Source organism: Lathamus discolor, chromosome 2 (assembly GCF_037157495.1).
Source record: "Lathamus discolor isolate bLatDis1 chromosome 2, bLatDis1.hap1, whole genome shotgun sequence".
NCBI classification, from domain to species: Eukaryota; Metazoa; Chordata; class Aves; order Psittaciformes; family Psittacidae; genus Lathamus; species Lathamus discolor.
In genome coordinates, this window is record NC_088885.1 from 107,871,687 (window position 1) to 107,890,056 (window position 18,370).

Here is an 18,370-nt window from a genome sequence, read left to right on the forward strand (position 1 = left end):
GTAGCACAGAACAGCAGGAAGAGGATGGTGTGGCAACAGTATTTCGCTGATTATATAAGAGAGATAAAGGAAGTGGAAACACTCAACCTTTATTATGGCAAGACTAATTGGAAAACTATGTGACAAAGAAAACTTGCTTCTCCCTGCTGAAGCTAAAAGCTTGGAGGAAAACTTTTCCAGAGAAGGTCACAAGAACCTCTTATGGAATGTGGCAAACAAGTTAAAGCTCTTTCTAACATAGATAAATATATAAATAACATTAAATACATGCAGTCATCGAGCACCACATTTTTAATTTCTGTGTATGAGCCAGATCTTTGCGATAAATTAGTGTTCCTTAGCTGAAGTATAAGGACCTGACCATTCTACGAACCTGCAGACAATTCGGCCTCAGGGTCTTTCAAACTTTAGCCTAACTTGCCCTGAAGAAGTAAAAGATACAAATGACACTGCCTTAGAAAAGTTGAGTTCCTCAACAGATACTGAAGAATCTTCATAGAAAAAATACTTGCATTTCCATGCTTTTAATGAAAATTCTTTAGAACTTTACTGTAATATACACATCTTTGAAAAGAAGACAGAATATCCACAATAGAATCATAGAATCATAGAACAGTTAGGGTTGGAAAGGACCTTAAGATAATCAACTTCCAGCCCCCCTCCCATAGGCAGGGACACCTCACACTAAACCATCCCACCCAAGGCTTTGTCCAACCTGGCCTTGAACACTGCCAGGGATGGAGCATTCACAACTTCCCTGGGCAACCCATTCCAGTGCCTCACCACCATCACAGTAAAGAGCTCCTTTCTTATATCCAATCTAAACTTCCCCTGTTTAAGTTTGAACCCACTACCCCTTGTCCTATCACCACAGTCCCTAACGAAAAGTGCCACCCCCAGCATCCTTATAGGCCCCCTTCAGATACAGGAAGACATGCAATTCTACAGAGCCATCATCTTAGATATAAAAAAAAGCCTTGCAAATTACAATAATTCTAAAAATCAAAATAGCTTAGCCAGCTGTTAAAGAAGCACATAGACTCATCATTACTGAATGCCTTACTGCTTTAAACATATATAATTCCAAAATAATCTCCTTGAAATAAATACAACAGTCATAAAACATGATGGAAATTGAAGACAGAGCAAGCAGTATTTTTTGTATTAAAACTCTGACAAAATACATTTTAATCTTGTCCAGTCTTATGAATTCTAAAACAACCTGGAATGCTATTTGGCCTTCGTGATTAATGTGTACTTTATCATTGCAAACAGGGTTTCCTGAACATTCTATAAAGTCAGGTTTTTGAATCAACATCTAAACAATCAGCATTGCCCGTTCTCTCCTTTAATGTTGTAGTGGTTGTGTGCAGATTCTAAATAAGTTGTAAGATACCAGTATGTTTCATACCAAGTAGAGAAGAAGAATTTAATCACAGAAAAAAAGGCTGGAATTCTGAATAACCTCAGGTATTGCCTTTGTTGACTTGAACAGCAGAGTTTGTGCTCTCCTTATCCATCTCAGGAATTTAAAAGTTTTATGTGACATGGCTGATGTGTTGATCAATAAAACAACAACAATCATTTACACTGCAAGGTTAGTGCTGTTTCAAAAATCTGCATTAACCAAGCTGGTAGTTGTAGCAGAATCAATAGACAAGGCATCTTGCTTAGTGGTGTGCATAAATGAAGTATGACGAAACTTTTAACACCCAATGAATACAGATTAAGATGATAAAATCCATATGCAGGATGTGTTCTACAAGCTGTGCAATGACAGTGTGCTTGAGAATGTAATGCACGATAAAATGTTGTAGGTATTAAGAAATTCTTTAATTTTCACACTGCTTCATTCAGTATTTACATTGTAAGTTTGCAGTCAGCATTCATTTTAAGACCTATTGCAAAGGACCTTGGTAAATTTGCCACTCTGTGTTCATCTGTCAGTTCTACAGCTTCATGTTATATTAAATCTTCACTCCTGTTTTCCTAACCACTCAGCCCCTCATTTAGCATACTTTAATCTCCTAACTAGCTCCTTTCTACTGTCAGAAGTTTCTGATGTGTCACTACTGCTGTAGAAGTCAATCATCTTTATTTAAGGATGCAGATAAAAGGAATGAATCTTTTTTTATTATTATTATTATTAATGGTCTAATACGTTCGTGTTTAAACAACAACTTCAGCTGGTATTATTTTAATCCAGATGCTTGAATTTAGAATGACTACATTATAGCTTTGTGAAATAAAGTGAGACAAGTATCGTATCATTCTGTTTCTAATCTAACTTGCTAAATCAGTTTCATTAAACCTGCTTTAAATGCTTTCTGTTTTTTTTTTTTTTTTTTTTTTTGCTTTTTTTTTTTTTTTTTTTTTTTTTTTTGTTTCTCAGCTGGTAGTTACCCAAAGTCTCACATGTTCCTTTAAAAAAGTTTCCTTAATGACCAACAGAATGGCATTTCCTACATACCTAAGCCTACATACCCATAATACATAAGGCAGCAATAAATATGTTGCGTAGTAAAAAAAAGACCAAACCATTAATTACATGGAACATTGAATATTCTGAAGAAACCCAAAACACATTTATTTTCATTCATGCATATATGTATCTACCAGATCTATATTTCCCAAAGAGAAATTACCAAAGACCTTAGCATCACAATAAAAATAATTGACAATCATGCACTACAGATGGAGACTTCCTCCAGTAATAAAATCACCATTTTTGATGATACATGTTTAGCCAAAGGGAAACATCCTAAACCTCTGAAAAATCTATATTTCTCTTATCTGTATTTTCATATATTCACGGGACTGAGCTCATTACTGGTTCACATTCAAAATAATCTTATCATTCCTTTGCTTTCTTCAGCTAAAAGTAGGCATCTTTTATTCCAATCAATGAAGGACTTAGACAGTACTATGTTTCTGGCAGTGAAATAAACCTCTGCAAATTGGAAATTCATTAACAGGTACTATATAACACTAAAGAACATGAGCTACTGGTTTTCCAGGCTGTTTTTTTTTTCCCTATTTCTGCTATCATGGTCAATTAAATGTAAATCCTTTCTGAATGTTACAGCACATATTGTTTAAATGGGCTAACTTACTAAGAGTTTATCTTAAATCTGTGAAGTAAACAAGAAGACTGAATATTAAAGACAGTAGCTCAGCATAAAATATGTGATAGGCCCTTGAACTTATAACATTGCAGTAAGCAATTACCTTAAAGAAGCCACCCACACACCAGAACTATGGCTTTGTTCCTTATCTTCAAAGAACAAGCCACTTGCATCTGGATCAAATCCTTTAAACAATACACAAACACTCAACATCAAAGCACTTCATTTTCTTCAGTTATTTAATTTAATTAGAGCTAATAAAGACATGAATTTAGACACTGATTGCTGTGTAGAAAATCCCCAAAAAGCATGTTCAAGAAATTAATCAATTTGGTTTTAATTTCATGAAGATTTTCCCCCCAGTACCTGACAGGAGCGCCTCTACTCTGTGCAGGTTTCAGCAAGACTGTCACAGTGCTGTCAGTTTGATTCAAAGGTGTTTCAAGTTCATATGGCGGCATAGAGGGTGCTAGAATAAGAAAAGAGGCAGAAATGATAATTATTCCTGTATTTCTTCTTTCAAGAGCTGTATCTTTATTTGAATAGGTAATTTTAAAGACTTCTTCAAATATGAAGACCATATTATACGTCTAAGATGCTTTCCATTTACAACACACGTGTGAGAACATTGTTAAATAACTTCGGGGAGGTGGGGGAGAGAAAAAAAGAAAAAACAAACAAATTTCGTTTCGCTGCCAAGTTCAAGACAGGAAACAGACACTAGTAGGAGTAAGTTCACAGAAGGTATTGAGAATCCATGACTAGGATACAGAAAACTTATCTCAAGAAGAGCATCTGCGAATGCGCATGCTGAAGTGACTGTAGCTTTTGAAACTGAGCCCAGCTTTCTCAGTATGTCAGTTGTATTGGGATGCACTCTCAGAATTTGTCGTTCCTGGAATTTTAACTAGTGCTGCAACTGTCCTGGGCCCATTATCCACCACAGACATAATTTATAATAATGAATCAGGATTATCACCATAAGAGAGTATCTTCATTTGAAGCCATACTCAATGGCAGTTTTGCAAACTATGTCATCATTAAGGAACTACAGTTAGGATAAAACCAAACGATGCCTCAGTTATTGTCCTTTACTGTTGCTGCTTTTTCAGTGCTATCATCTAGTCACATTTTATCATTATATTGGATGGAAGGCTGCCTGCTTAATTGGTTGTTTAGCAGCCTGTTGTATCCTTAGACTCCAGTTGTTAATGATGATACACTATTAGCAGATTAAAAGACTACAGAAGCAAAAATCTGTCATTACAATGATCTTTTCTGACCGCAAGAATAATGCTGGGCAGAACTTCCCTAAACTAATTCATGCTGAAAAAGAAAACACATTTAGCAGGGGACAAGATCCTTTTTTTTTATCAGGTTCTTCTAATGGTTAATTATACTTCATATTGCATATATGGAGACCTATTTGGCATCTCAGTTTGCTTAGCCTAAACTTCCAGCTGCTGGACACTTCGTGTACCATGCTGAAGAAGTTACTCATAGTATGCTCCACATACACATAGCAACCTGTGGGCCCCTCTAGCAAATTAAATAGCTGCAACAACATGAGTCTTTCTTTCAAGTGTATTTTCCAGTCTTTTTCACCTTCCCAGTAGCAGCTGCATCTACTTGAAAGGCATATGAACTCTCTCCATTATTCATATTGCCTTACACATCCAAGTAAAGATTGCATTAACACTTTCATTCACAAGTCGTCAGTCTGCTGTGAAAACATTAACACTTTCATTGCTTTTCACTGATATTCACCAGTCTTGAAATGCTTTATAAATGTAAAAAATAGTGTTCAAAAACCTCCTTGTAAGGTGAGAAGGTTTTATTCTGTTTACAATCCTGGATATAAGGTACAAACATTTAAACTAATAATTTTAAGTAAATTGGGTACCCACTTTGAAAAGTCTAAAGGCATATTACAGTACTTTAAAGATTCAGACACAATTTTCACATATTTTAGTTTTGCGGTTTTGAATATCCAGAATTTGTTCACATAATGCCCTATTTTCAAGTTGTCCATCCTGAAGAAAACAAGGGAAGCACAGAGTAAGTTCATCTCCAAAAAGCTGTATGGACTTTCAATGTTTTTGGAACACTGCAAGTGTCATTTCTTGCCCTTGGTCTCCTGCCCACATTTTAACACGTCTTGTAATCTTCCTAACTTATGTGTCCTAGGTCCCTATGTGCACTCTAAACTAATCTTAGTGCCTCTCCACTACAACTGTCTTCCTGACCAGAGTATGAGTTGTGGTTCTACAAGTCCCACTTTCTAGTCCTGGCTATGTTTTTTCTTTTCACCACAGATACTTGGATATTATCTACTCTTCCATTTTTCTCCTGCCTAGGTTAGGAGTATTTCTCCTCCACACTGCTCACACGTAAAGAAGAAGATTATCAGTAAGCAGAGAACACAGGAGATATTTTTCCTCTCCACAGTTTTTGCAACTGCATGCGATTATGGAAGCAGAAAGCTCAGATGCACTAAAAGGTAATGCCCTTAGAGATTCTCTGTGGTGGGCCACACTGAGTTGATGAACACACAAGCAAGGCTCTCAAAGCCCAGAGAACTTAAATCTGTTCAGTAAGTATGGTATCTATGGTATTATTTGCTGCCCAATTCTGTCCACTTTCCATCATTTATGTGCAAACTGTAAAAATTACAAATTGCCCAAATCTGGACAGATTTTCAGAGTGATGGTCCAGGTTGATGTCTCTCTTCCTGCTAAATATTTAAATCCCAGTTTGGAAACACTTCAGTAATGTATCAGTCAGCAGAATTTTTCACAATGTCAGCCACGTTCCTCAGATGGATGAAATTCTTCTTAGTATGAAAGGCAGCATACAAAATTTCATCCCACACAGCTGACTTTTCACAAAGCTATATGGAGTAGAAAACAGTCTTCTAATAGAGTGCCCATCATCTCTGATAGCATGCACTGCTACCAGCTCTGCTTTTGGTAATACATATTTACATACAGATCACTTCATCTATCAGTGCCAATCACACTACTGTAGAATGAAACATACCAACTATTTACAGTACAGAACAGTACTCAAACACTTTAGACAGGAAATTTGAGTATCTTATTCAAATGAAAATGCAGTCTAGAGTTAGACAAAGTAAAATGCAATGACTCAATCCAGAAAATGGTCAGAACACACTGTTGCCACCTCATCTGTTCTAAAAACCAAAACCCTTTCATTCATAAATGTTCAGTGGTTTTGTTTCATGTATCTCCAAAATGGAGAGCACTGGCCACATCAAGAGCCTCAAAGCTTTACAGGAAGACAATGAGATCACAGGCCAACAGCACTGCAGAGGATACCATATTCAAAAGCTAAACTTTCAGTTGTGATTTTTCAACAAGACTAAGAAATATATGCCTTCTGCTTCTATTTTAAATTCTCAGGAGATTAAAGCTTGTCCATGGCTTTAACTACCCATGGACAAGTCATAAGCATTCCTTGTTAGTGCAGTAATTAACACAATGTAATGAGAGAGTGGGGTACAGACAAGATAGCTAGCAAAGCCTCATCACATGGTAGCCTGGAGGTTATTCTCATTCCCAAACATGCCTGAAATGCTTGTTCACATCACTGAGTTTTAGTTGGGGACATACCAAATTTAGAAAAGAAAATAATTTAAGATCCAGCACTATTCTCAGATGTCTGAATTCTCTTACATTCTCAATAGTCTTCTTCCTTCCTTCCTCATTCTAATAAGGGCTGATTCTGCTATCTTAAGTCCTATAGAGTCTTGATGTGTCAGAAATTGATTTCTGACAGAGAAAGATTTTGCTCAGTATAGAAAATGGGATGAAAAATGAATCCCATCTTTACTGATCACTGTTAATTATGTTAAGACTTCCTGTAAGGAATCATTTTGTAACTTGAAAATTGTCAACTAACTTCTGTATTGGCAATAATTTCCACCATGCAATAACCGCCCTTTCCTGTAATAACAAAAAAGAAATTGGTCTATTTATCTCTGATTAACACTTATTACTTGTTTTCATTCCAGTGAGGACAGAAAATGAGTGATGAGGACAATACATGGAATGAGAGCAAAAGAGAAACAAGATGTTGTACCCAAATGCATTCCTTTATCTTTTCTGAAAAACACAGTTGACCACAAATAGATAAGGCAATTTCCTATAAATATTACTAAGGGGCTATAGTTCAACTGTCAGTTTAATTCCCAAGAAGATTGCAGAGAACTGAAGAGTAAAGGGATTCCAACTGTAACTTTGCAAAACATTTTGTCATCAATTACATAGGCATTTTAGGGGATGCAATTGTATTGCATCCCATCAGCTAGAGAAATGAAGTGTTTCTTTGCCTCTGGGAGGGCTTTAAAACATTGTTCATGGATTTGCAGAAGTGACAAAGGCATGCTGCTGCTATTTGAAAACCACTAGTCCTGATGATCTTGTCTAATACAGTTTCATATCCACTTCAGTCCACATGCCTGCTAGGAACATACTCAGGCTGGCAGTTAGCTACACTTTCTAAGCGACTGCTAGACATACAGTATTTCTGCTCTACTCTCAATTGTTCATGGCTCATTGAAGAGATTTTCCAGCACCGTTACTGTACTAATTTAGAACCACGTCAAGGCTGACTAAGCTCTGAATGAAACCTTCATCCTCATGTCCAAAAAACCCTATGCTAAATGTTGCAACAGCAGCTGGCACTGACTGCAGGCACATAATTCATAGGGTTTCTTGGGTCATAAGTTACAGTTGTGAAGAGGAATTTCAAAGTACTAGCTGGTATTTAAGCACTTGGAAGTTTTTCAAATATGTTAATATATATCACTTTGACATTTTCAGGGATGAACATGTAGTTTATTTCTTCAATTTGCTGCTTGTTAAATCCTAAGGAGGAAGTAAACAACAAAAGAATTATGCATTATCATAAGCAAATTATAATCTTTAATCAAGTACCTGATATTTTAGTGGTGAACTGATTTGTAATTGGAGGTCCAAAGCCTTTAGCTGTGCTGGCTCTAATGGTGAAAGAGTAGGTAGTGCCAGGATACAGTCCAAAAAAGAGATAGTGCGTTTCATTTCCTAGCTTTGAGACTCGTCCGCTTTGATTGGATAAATCTATTTCTGGGTCAAAGGAACTGACTGCTTTGTAGGTGATCTGCAAAAGAATAAGAAAGTTATAAACTGCCTTGAACAGATGGACAGAGATTGCATCTTTATCCAGTAAACCCTCTGGATGTATGCACTGTCAGACATTTTATGATAAGCTATCTTACTCTCTTGTACTCTTCAAATATCAAATCCCATGAAGGGACACAGAAACTCAGCTGTAACTGGTATGAGTTATTACTTTTATAGATACAGAGACTTAGAGGCAGCTGGATTACAACTCTAAAGGATGGGCTAAGGCTTACATTAATTCTTTCAAGATGCTGGCTTTAACAGTGTCATTTTTTTTTAATTCATCTCACTGTTGGTTTCGATCAATAACAACAGGAAAACCAAAACAACCAGGTAAACAGATAAGCAAATAACAGAAGGTATAGCATCCAGTTCCAGCTGACTTCATTATAATTACACTTTGCTCTGAATAAGATTATCCATAAAAGATGATACGGGCAGCTTAAGGCAAATTTTTCAGGAAGTGGGTAAAGCTTCTATTTTAGTCTGAAGCTTAGCTATCGTAATTGCTAATTTGGACTTTTTCAGGTTATTATATTGTACCTACATCAGACTCGTTGGAGGAAAACAGAGATAAAATGTTAAGTAATATATGCAGAGTGTATATTGTATCCTCAGCTCTTTCTTTGATTTGAACAGTATTTTCAGTTTTCATTAGAAATGTTAATATAAGTTCACTGTAAAACTTGATCCAGATTTCTTCTATGAATTACTAATTTCTACGCTCTGTAATGAGAATTTAAAACTAAGAAATCCATTAAAAAAGTAAAAATGATTCATCCCTCCTTTTTAAAGTTTCATTTTTATGCAAATAATTCCAAACACTCTTATTATACAAAGTGATAACTGACACTCTTTTAACTATATTTATTCCATATCATTATACTTAATAAGACAGTACATAGAAACATCTAAGTGTTGGCATTACACACCTTAAACACTTGCAATTTCCTAGAACCTCTGACTTAACGAAAATTTTTATATGACCCATCTAACATAACACCAATAAAGTGCAGAAAATTGGTAATAAAAACTTTGATACCGCCTAGATAAACCCTGACATTATTTCAGTAGATACAGGCAGATCCTCTACAACTCCTCATCCATAAACTGAACTGGAAGTGCCCTAAAAATGGCTCAACTCACTCCCGTACTTATGACAGAAGAATATTGCATTACCAAATATCTGAACTTTTATCAGTAAAGAAATAAAGGTTACATATTGCCCAAAATAATCTCCCTTTCTGATGGTAACTGTTATGTCTGCTTGTGAGAGAGTGGGTCAGAACTTTTTTTGGATATTTTAAAAGACAGGCTGAACAACTGCATTACAATTACATTTTATACACAGTTGATCCTGTTTTGATGCAGATACGTGAACTAAATGATGTCTTGCTGCTCCCTTTAAACTCTGTTTTCTACATTTCTATGATTCTTAACTGGATTTTCCAAAATCTCATTCAAGTTCTATTCGAAATAATGCCAGGATATTGGAGACTCCACGTCTATATCAGATTTTTACAATTTTTTTGCAGCATTTAGTTATTAGATAGCTAAGAGCGGATGTTCCAGAATGATGGATGAAAAAAAAGGGCATGAGGGTCATTTTCTTACTGGATCCTGACTATTTTTATCAAATTTAGGCAGAACTTTGCCCAAAGGACTAATCCCTTTATTCCTCCAACTGTAGATCTGTACTGGTGATAGCGAAGCAAAATAGTATAATTCGTCATTATGTCATTTTTTTCATCTAAAAGCTTTTTTCTTTAAATATTGGTAAAATAATTGGATTTGCATGCAATTTCACAATAGCAATGAATAGTTTAATACTTGATACTTCAACACACTTCTAATATATGTGATATCCACACCTATTAAAAGACTCTCTCCTTCAGGCACTAAAAGCAAATGCCTGTCCCTGGGAAACAGGCTAAGTTATGGGATTTTTAACAACATGCAAAGTTAGGTACTCAGAGTAAGAAATGCTAGATGCAGAGGTGAGAAGATTGAGCTTCCTCACTGGCTGAAGGGATGCAGACTTAGGACTGCACATTAAGTTCATGTGTCTGCTGGGATCAAGACCCTGGGACCTGTTGCTGAAAGAATCACAGAATCATAGAATAGTTAGGGTTGGAAAGGACCTTAAGATCATCTAGTTCCAACCCCCCTGCCATGGGCAGGGACACCTCACACTAAACCATCCCACCCAAGGCTCTGTCCAACCTGGCCTTGAACACCGCCAGGGATGGAGCATTCACAACTTCCTTGGGCAACCCATTCCAGTGCCTACTGGTGTAGTTTTAAGGCTACCCCTATAAAAAACAGCTACCAGCTAACGAGCTTGCCCTGGAAAGAGCAACTTTATTTGTAGGTCTGACTCAGGCTTACATATTTGTAGTTTTGCCTCACCCAAGCTATGCCTCTTCAACTCCAGACTTAAGTATCCGGCACTCTCATAATTGCTTTCCTCCTGGCACTACAATTCTTTTACCCTTGGTTGTGTACAGCCCAGTGGCAGGTGACAGCTAAATGGAAGGACCATTTGCCCCTTGCTGCATGCCTCAGTCACTCCGCTGCAAGCATGTTATAATGAACTGGGGAATCCCTCAATCTGAAATGTCCCCTACCCTGGCCTTCTCCTTACTAGGTTAGTGCTCATCTGACAGACCATTCTCTGAATGATGAATGCCAAGGGTACCATAGTTTTCATGAACTTACCAAATACAGCACATGTTTGTGTAAGAGCAACTTTAATGGCTGTGCTTTTCATTATCAGAATATTTGATGTACACACAGCCAGGGCTTAGATGCCTCTTTTTCTAAGCCTTGGCTTGCAACAAGTTGTAGGCAGGAGTTAGACACCTCACTTCTCAAGCTTGGGTTGTTTGGAACTGTGCTGGATCCACTACCTTGACAGCACAATGATCAGCCAGAGAGGTGCCTACTGAGACATCATGAATAGTTTAAATCAATCTATAAACCATAGGTACATAAATTTCATCTAACTTGTCTGGATCTTACCCTGTGACCTGCTTCAGTTAGATAAAATATGCCTGAAGTATACTTTTATATTTCACCTCAAGTATAATTTTCAAATAGATGAAATGTCCCCATGATTCACTGTGTGTATCTGCTTGCCTCTGGGTAGTTTAGCAGTCATATTTATAAAAACTTTGTGATACATTTTAGGCTTATAAGCAAACATCAGGGCAGAAAAAGCATTGACAAATAAACCTTCGGCAACTAGGTGTCTGTACACATTTAGCTACCTGACTGGACTGAGTTGGCATCTTTAAAACCAGGGACAGTTTTTGTTGGTATCTTTTACTTAAAAAGTAACTAAATCAAGTTTATGACTTAACTGTTTGCCTTGCTCCCTCAGAGTCTGCTTTGAGGTGCGTTAGATAAACAGTATAAGGAGATACCAGCATTTACCTTTCAATATTGTGTTCACTGTTGGAATACTAGTTTCTTTTGACTTGCACAGTCCTGACTACCTTAGAAAGTCTGGCCATGCTATTCTTTTCCATCTCTGAATACATCTGCACATCTCCCATTGCAGACGATGGAGTTCTGTATGCATATACATTACAGAATGAACTGCATGTATACAGTGCATATACTCCTCAGCAATGTAATTAGACGCGCATGCGTGTTTGTAAGTAGAAAGATGGCTCATCATAGTGTGTGTCTATGTACATAAAGCCTAACATCAGTAAGAACATTAACATATTACCTAAAACATTCTGATCCCTGAAGATAGGCAACTGTTGAACTAACTGGAAAGTAGTTAGTTTAATAAAAAAAAATCAATTCATACTTTTTCATAACATTTTATCCTCTTACAATAGAGTAGTTTTCAAAACAGTATCAATAGGTTACCACTCAATTCAACTTTTCTTTTACACAGTATCTCATTTAGGTGGGTATTTTTTTAAACAAAGCATTTCAATACCAATTTTGTCGTAAGGTCAGGTAAGAAGCTTAACAGTGATTACTGTCTGACAGCTTAATCTGTGCAGTCTTTTGTCAATTTTTCTAAAAGGTATTCAGGCAAAGGTTCTACAAGAGGAAAAGCAGTGATTTTTAGACACCTAACAACATACAATTTTGGTTAATTTGCATTTAAAAAATGTTAGGGGATTTTTTTTTTTTTAATTATGCCTGCTTGTTTCTATTACAATAGGCTCCCTGCAATGAGTCTTATCTAAATGTGATGTTGACTGTCACCACTGAGTAATGCCTCCTATTTTTTAAAAAGTTCACTAAGATCTCTCTTTCAATCTTTGTAATATTTGATCCACATTAGTAGGTAGAATGCTGTATCACATGGTTCTAAAAATATCAGGTTTCTTAGAGCTGATAACCCAGGGACAGTTTGTTTCCTGCATAATTCACTCCTACATTATGTATGTGATTTTATTACTTTGTAACCGGTACTACCTTCAAAAAGAAGATTAATTTTACATACACTGTAAAAAATAAAAATATTTGTTACAAGTTATGCATTGCAAAAATCAAAACTAGACATAAAAATTTAAACATGGCAAAATGCTAGGTACCTCATACAGAGTGATTACACCATATGTTTGCGCTGGCTCTCTCCACTGAAGAAAAATCTTCTCTTCAAAGGTGCTCCCTTGAATGGATTCAAGTGGCACAGCACTCGGGACTAATGGATAAAAAGAGGAAAAAATGATCTTTTGAGAAAAATTTCAGAAGGAGACACTCTGCTTAATATTTGGGCTGTTGAGGCATAAAACCCGTCCCACTATTAATTCCCTAAGACTGAAGCAAAGGCCAGGGCAGTTCAGGAGAAGAATGATTAATTTAACAAAACTGTGCCATAAAGGAAACATGTCACCTTCAGTGTAAGAAGGAATTAGTGAGCATAACACTTATCCCATAAATACTACTAATGAAAGAAAAGGACAAGCCAGCATCTTATAAGGAATTAGGCAATATCTCAAATATAAATTCCTGCAAATAAGATCTACTTGAGGTACCTACTGATCAATAGTGTTAGTGTCCCACAGTGAAAAACATAGTAAACATTCATACACGAAAATGGACAAGTATTGAAGTAACAAGGTACAGCTTCAGCAGACTGAACTAGAATGGTTAGCTTGGAAAGATGAGCCACATGTTGAACAGAACAGCAATGCTCACTGGCATTAGACCTGAAGACCTACAACAGGGTGAATGTAAGGAAATTATGAAGCAGCCAAACCAAATATATAACATTATTAATTTTTCTTAAAAGTCTCTTAATTTATGAGAATGAGCTCTGAAGAGTCAGGGATGTCAGACCACTGTCAGACATCTATTTCTGTTTACTGCTTGTTCTGCAACAAATTTCCTTATCCCTCAGCCAATCTCAATGCAGTTTTCAGAGAAGAATATGTGTAAACAGCACATGAACATATATTTGCAATTTTATTTTTGGAACACTTGCAATGGAATGAGAAAAGAAAATCCTGAGAAATCCACACAGGACTGCCGTGAGGCAACAGGCATTGACGGGTCAGCACTTTTCCACAAACGGTATGTGAAAATACAGTAGAAAACGCTCTGAGCAAAAGGTTGGACTAAATGAGATCTGGCGGTCCCCTGCAATCTACATGATTGTGTGATTTGAAAAATTATGAGGGTTATTTGGGTCAGTATATTCTGTTGTGTTATATCCAGATTTATGTACCTTATTGGAGGTGTACAGTATACTAAAAAGTTGTAATTTTTGTTCAAGGTATTCTCTCAACTAGTGATGCTGGTTTTTAATAGGTCTTGGAATAATATAAAGTTCTAGAGGGCCAGGAATAAGAACATATTATGCAAAATTCTACAGAAAATACATGAAAAGACCAGATAACAATAAGGTCTTTAGCTTTGTCATCCTACAGTTGAACTGAATCAAAATTAGAGGATGACAGCAGAATTAATTCTAATTAAGCAATGCTTTGTTAGCTGTGCTTTGTCAGATCTTTTGCAATAGCAACTATACATTCCTAAATTGCTTAATACATTCCCTCATATATTTTGATTAGAAATTGGTAGTACACAAAACCAAGACAGCAGATGGTAAATGATTTAATAGGTTTAAATGACAGACTCCAAGTATTTGTTATAAGAGGAACTCATCATTGTTGATTTTCTTTTTCTAGAAATCTCTCCAACATGTTTGCTGTAAATCTATCACTGGTCTGGAAGAAAATGCAAAGCCATTCCTGTTCAGATCACAGATGATAAAACTGGGAGGAGGACAGATCTGTTATACAAAGCAATGCCAGTCATTTGATAAGGTTTCTTTGAACAGTATGCATTTTAAAACAGTTAAAAGCAAGGTCGAAAGACTCAGGTGCACTTGTAGAGTGCATCAAGGGGCTATATCTCAGTACAGAACGCTGTGGGAAGGTGAAACTGATTCTTGATGCATGACCAATTCAACAAGGAATCACATTTTAGTATCACAGCTAACAGAGTTCCAGTGAGCTCTCTGCAAGTATAATCACAGTATCACAATAATATCACAAAGGACTTAGGAGGACAGCATAACCTTTCCATGTAATATTATTAGAACATTACAGAGCCACATTAGCTAATTCTGTTGTCATGCTTTTTTGAAAAAACATTCATAAATTACATTATTGCTCAGAATTTAAAAAATGAGATCTGAAAACCCTCCTGTTAGCTGAAAATACTGAAAAGGAAGGGAATATATATATATTTCAATGTCAGTATATGGAATTTACTGATATTGTCTGAATAAGCAACTAACAGTGTCCAGCAGTTGGAAAGCCAAAGCTAGAGGAAAAAATTAAACCACAAATCAAGAACAAATATTTAATGCTGAGCACATCGTTCTATAGGAAAGCTTACACAAAGATACCGTGGACAATCACCTGAAATTTCTTCAAAATGATAACAGAACTTTTAATAGTCAGAACATAGCTCAAGCATAAGTTATTAGTTTAATGAAGAAATTATTAAATGATGTGTGATGTTTTAGGTTATGTAAAAACTCATTTTAACACTTCCAATGAAGTTTTTAATACCTTAAAATTGGTGAATTTGGTGGAAATTTGTTACAGATTTGAGGGAAAGTAGAACATGCATTCATACAGAAGTGTATTGACTATAAGAGAGTATGCATGTATAAGTATTTGTAAATATAAAACTCACCATCTTCATCAGTTTGTACGACAAGTTCCTGGCTTTCTTTTCGTCCTTCAGGATTCATTAGTACTAATTTGATGCTGACATTTGTATATGGTGATAAATTAGTAATTGTGTGCTGGGGATGTGAACTTTCTGTATCCCAGCTTACTTCTTCTCTCACTTGCTCTTGTCCTCCAGCCTGGTAACGGTAATGGACTGTGAGGTTGTATCGATGGCAGCGCGTGACATTATATCCAAATGGTTCCCAGCAAATGGTGATTTGTCTAGATTTGATCTCCACAACCTCTAGTTTTCGTGGCCCACGCATTGGATCTGCAAAATCACCAACATAATTCTAGTATGATTAATGTTACAGTAGTAAGTAACAGGAGTAGCAAGTTGTACATTTCCATGAATATGACGTATAAGCAGAAACAGAAATTCACTGCTCTATCTCTAATAGTGCAAATGACAATGAAATGAAAGCACAGATCTGAAAAATTAGGGAAAAAAAAACCCAAACAAAATGTGAGAAAGGGACAGAAAAGTCTTTGATGAAAAATGAAGAGCAAACAAAGTACCAGAAAGTTTTACATTTTAACTCAAAGTGCATGATACAGTTTAAATGATGCTTATCATTTTACCTATCTGCTGCCTGCAAAAAATAAATGCATACATTTTTTTTACAAATTAATCTGCGTTAACACTTTTAGAGCAAAAACCTTAACAAAACCAGCATCTAACAAGAAAAGTTAATTTAAGGGAAAACTTGCAAATACATGGTGATTTTCTCACAGGACTATTTATACAAAGAAAAAGTGTTAAGTGGTTCTTCAGCTATTTCTTATTCATTTGTTTTTAAGTTAGACTGAATGCAATTGCTCTATCTCTATTTGGCCAGGACATTTAGTTAATATTTCAATTCCTTTAAAATAGTCCATAGGGTTCTTTTCCCCTAAACATTATCTGGTAATAGTGTTGTTGTGTGTGTGTGTGTGTCCCCATCTAAAATAAACAGTACAAATACCTCAGTTTGTCATAGTCGTTTAGCAAAGAATAAAAAGAAACAGACGAGGCACATCAGCTGATATGCTAATGCACCTGTGTTTTCCTGGTGATCTCTCAGTTGATAACCAGCCATAGATCACATCTAACAGAATCATACCCAAGAACATGGCTACTTATACACAAGAACCAAAGATTGTCACTGATGTAGTTAAATTTTCATCATAGAATCACAGAATCAGCTAGGTTGTAAAAGACCTTTAAGATCATTCAAATCCAGCCTTAATCCCAGGACTGCCAAGTCCACCATAAACCATGCCACCAAGGGCCTTGTCTACATTCAGTCCTACTGGTCCCAGCGACTGAGACAGAAAAGTGAATCCAGACTTCCACTATATTACAACGAAACCACTGAGTTGACACCCCCCCTCCCTGCAAACATTTTCAAAACACTGTCATTAATAAAGCTATTATACATATTTAGCAATAATCTGGGTTTTTTTAATATTGGAGACCTCAACAAGATTAAAGACAATGTCTGGTTTTATCTACTGCTTCACTAGTTAAATACTTAGAAGAGTTTTAATGAGCTAGAAGCCTCTTACACATAAACAAATTAATATGCATCTTCCCTCTTTTATGTTTATTAATCAACATGTCTTCACCAAGAATGTTCTAAACAATTTACACAGGATTTCATCTTTTTACTTTTTAATAAAATCCCTGCATGCTTGAAATATTTGTTCAAAGATGCGATTCATCTTAACTCCTTGAAGAAAAGGTGTTAAGAAATTGCTTGTTCTCTCTAACATCTACAAAGCCCGGTATTTTTTACCCCTTTCAAATTCTCCAGATTCTTTTTTTTTCTCTCTTTTTCTTTTTTTTTTTTTTTTTTTAATTGCCACTACCCAACAGTGTTGATCACCAACACAGAATATTTGACAGTGGGTGACAAAATAGCAAAGTACAACAAATTCAATAAGAGATCTAATCCTGGTCTTCTTTCTAGTGACTGACTGGTAAAAATACACTCACCAAGGATAAACCACGATAGAGCCATTTACCTGCTTCCCCACACAGGTACCCCAGTTAAGAATACTGGTGTTTGGGACATTTTCTACAGCTACAACAATTTAGATTAATGAGGGCAAAGCTCAAAGATTAGTAAGTCCTAGAAGTTTAATGTCTTTAAGCATTTACTTCTGCATAAATCAGACAAAAATGTAATGAAAAAGTAGTTTTCTTCTATTTTTTATTTCTTTTTGTTTCCTATTAAGCATTTCTTCATGTAGGTGAGACTGTGAATAGCAAAGGATATTTGGTGGGTATTGTGTAAATGTACTGCTACCTGAATGGGCTTAACAGGACTAGAAAATCAACAAAATTGGGGTGACCCTGACATACAACAAAGCTCCTAGCTGCAAGAATATGGAACAGCCTGCTTAGCTCCATAGTAGGCACATCAGAGAATTCACACGGGAGCTGAGACATCATTTTATTAGAGATATAAAACTAATTCATAGCATTTTGAAACTGAAACTGTTTCAAAAAAAAAAAAAAAAAAAAAAAAAGTAAATGGATCAAAACCTATCCAAGATTTCTGCCCAGGAGGAAAATATTCTTATGTCATGTTACCTTAATAAAAAGTACGAGTTAGCCCTCTAGTTAAATCCTGAAGTCATTGCTATGAGAATGACAGATACATTTTCACTCCTAACAAAACAGAGCAGGGTAAAAAGAAATCTGATTGTAAAGATGGAGACAATACAGTTTTTGTTGATATTCACAGGATAAAGCTCATCGGATAAGGCAAACACCCTGGTTGCTTTGGTTCCTGTCATACTTCTGTAATCTGTAGTATCAGACAGCTACACAGCTCATACCTGTTTTATTTACCATTCA

General features: G+C 36.0%; 1 protein-coding gene across 10 annotated transcripts in view; it reads right to left on the minus strand.

The window, feature by feature from the left end:
• The window catches only part of PTPRM (protein tyrosine phosphatase receptor type M), a 470,168-nt gene that overhangs the window by 205,965 nt on the left and 245,833 nt on the right, over positions 1-18,370 (minus strand). For all 10 annotated transcript variants that reach the window (XM_065668023.1, XM_065668021.1, XM_065668020.1 and 7 more), the window contains exons 8-11: positions 15,488-15,796; positions 12,871-12,980; positions 8,084-8,285; positions 3,492-3,594 (exon numbers count right to left, since the gene is read on the minus strand). In XM_065668023.1, coding sequence (XP_065524095.1) covers positions 3,492-3,594; positions 8,084-8,285; positions 12,871-12,980; positions 15,488-15,796 — 724 coding nt within the window. The remainder of the gene's footprint in view (positions 1-3,491; positions 3,595-8,083; positions 8,286-12,870; positions 12,981-15,487; positions 15,797-18,370) is intronic.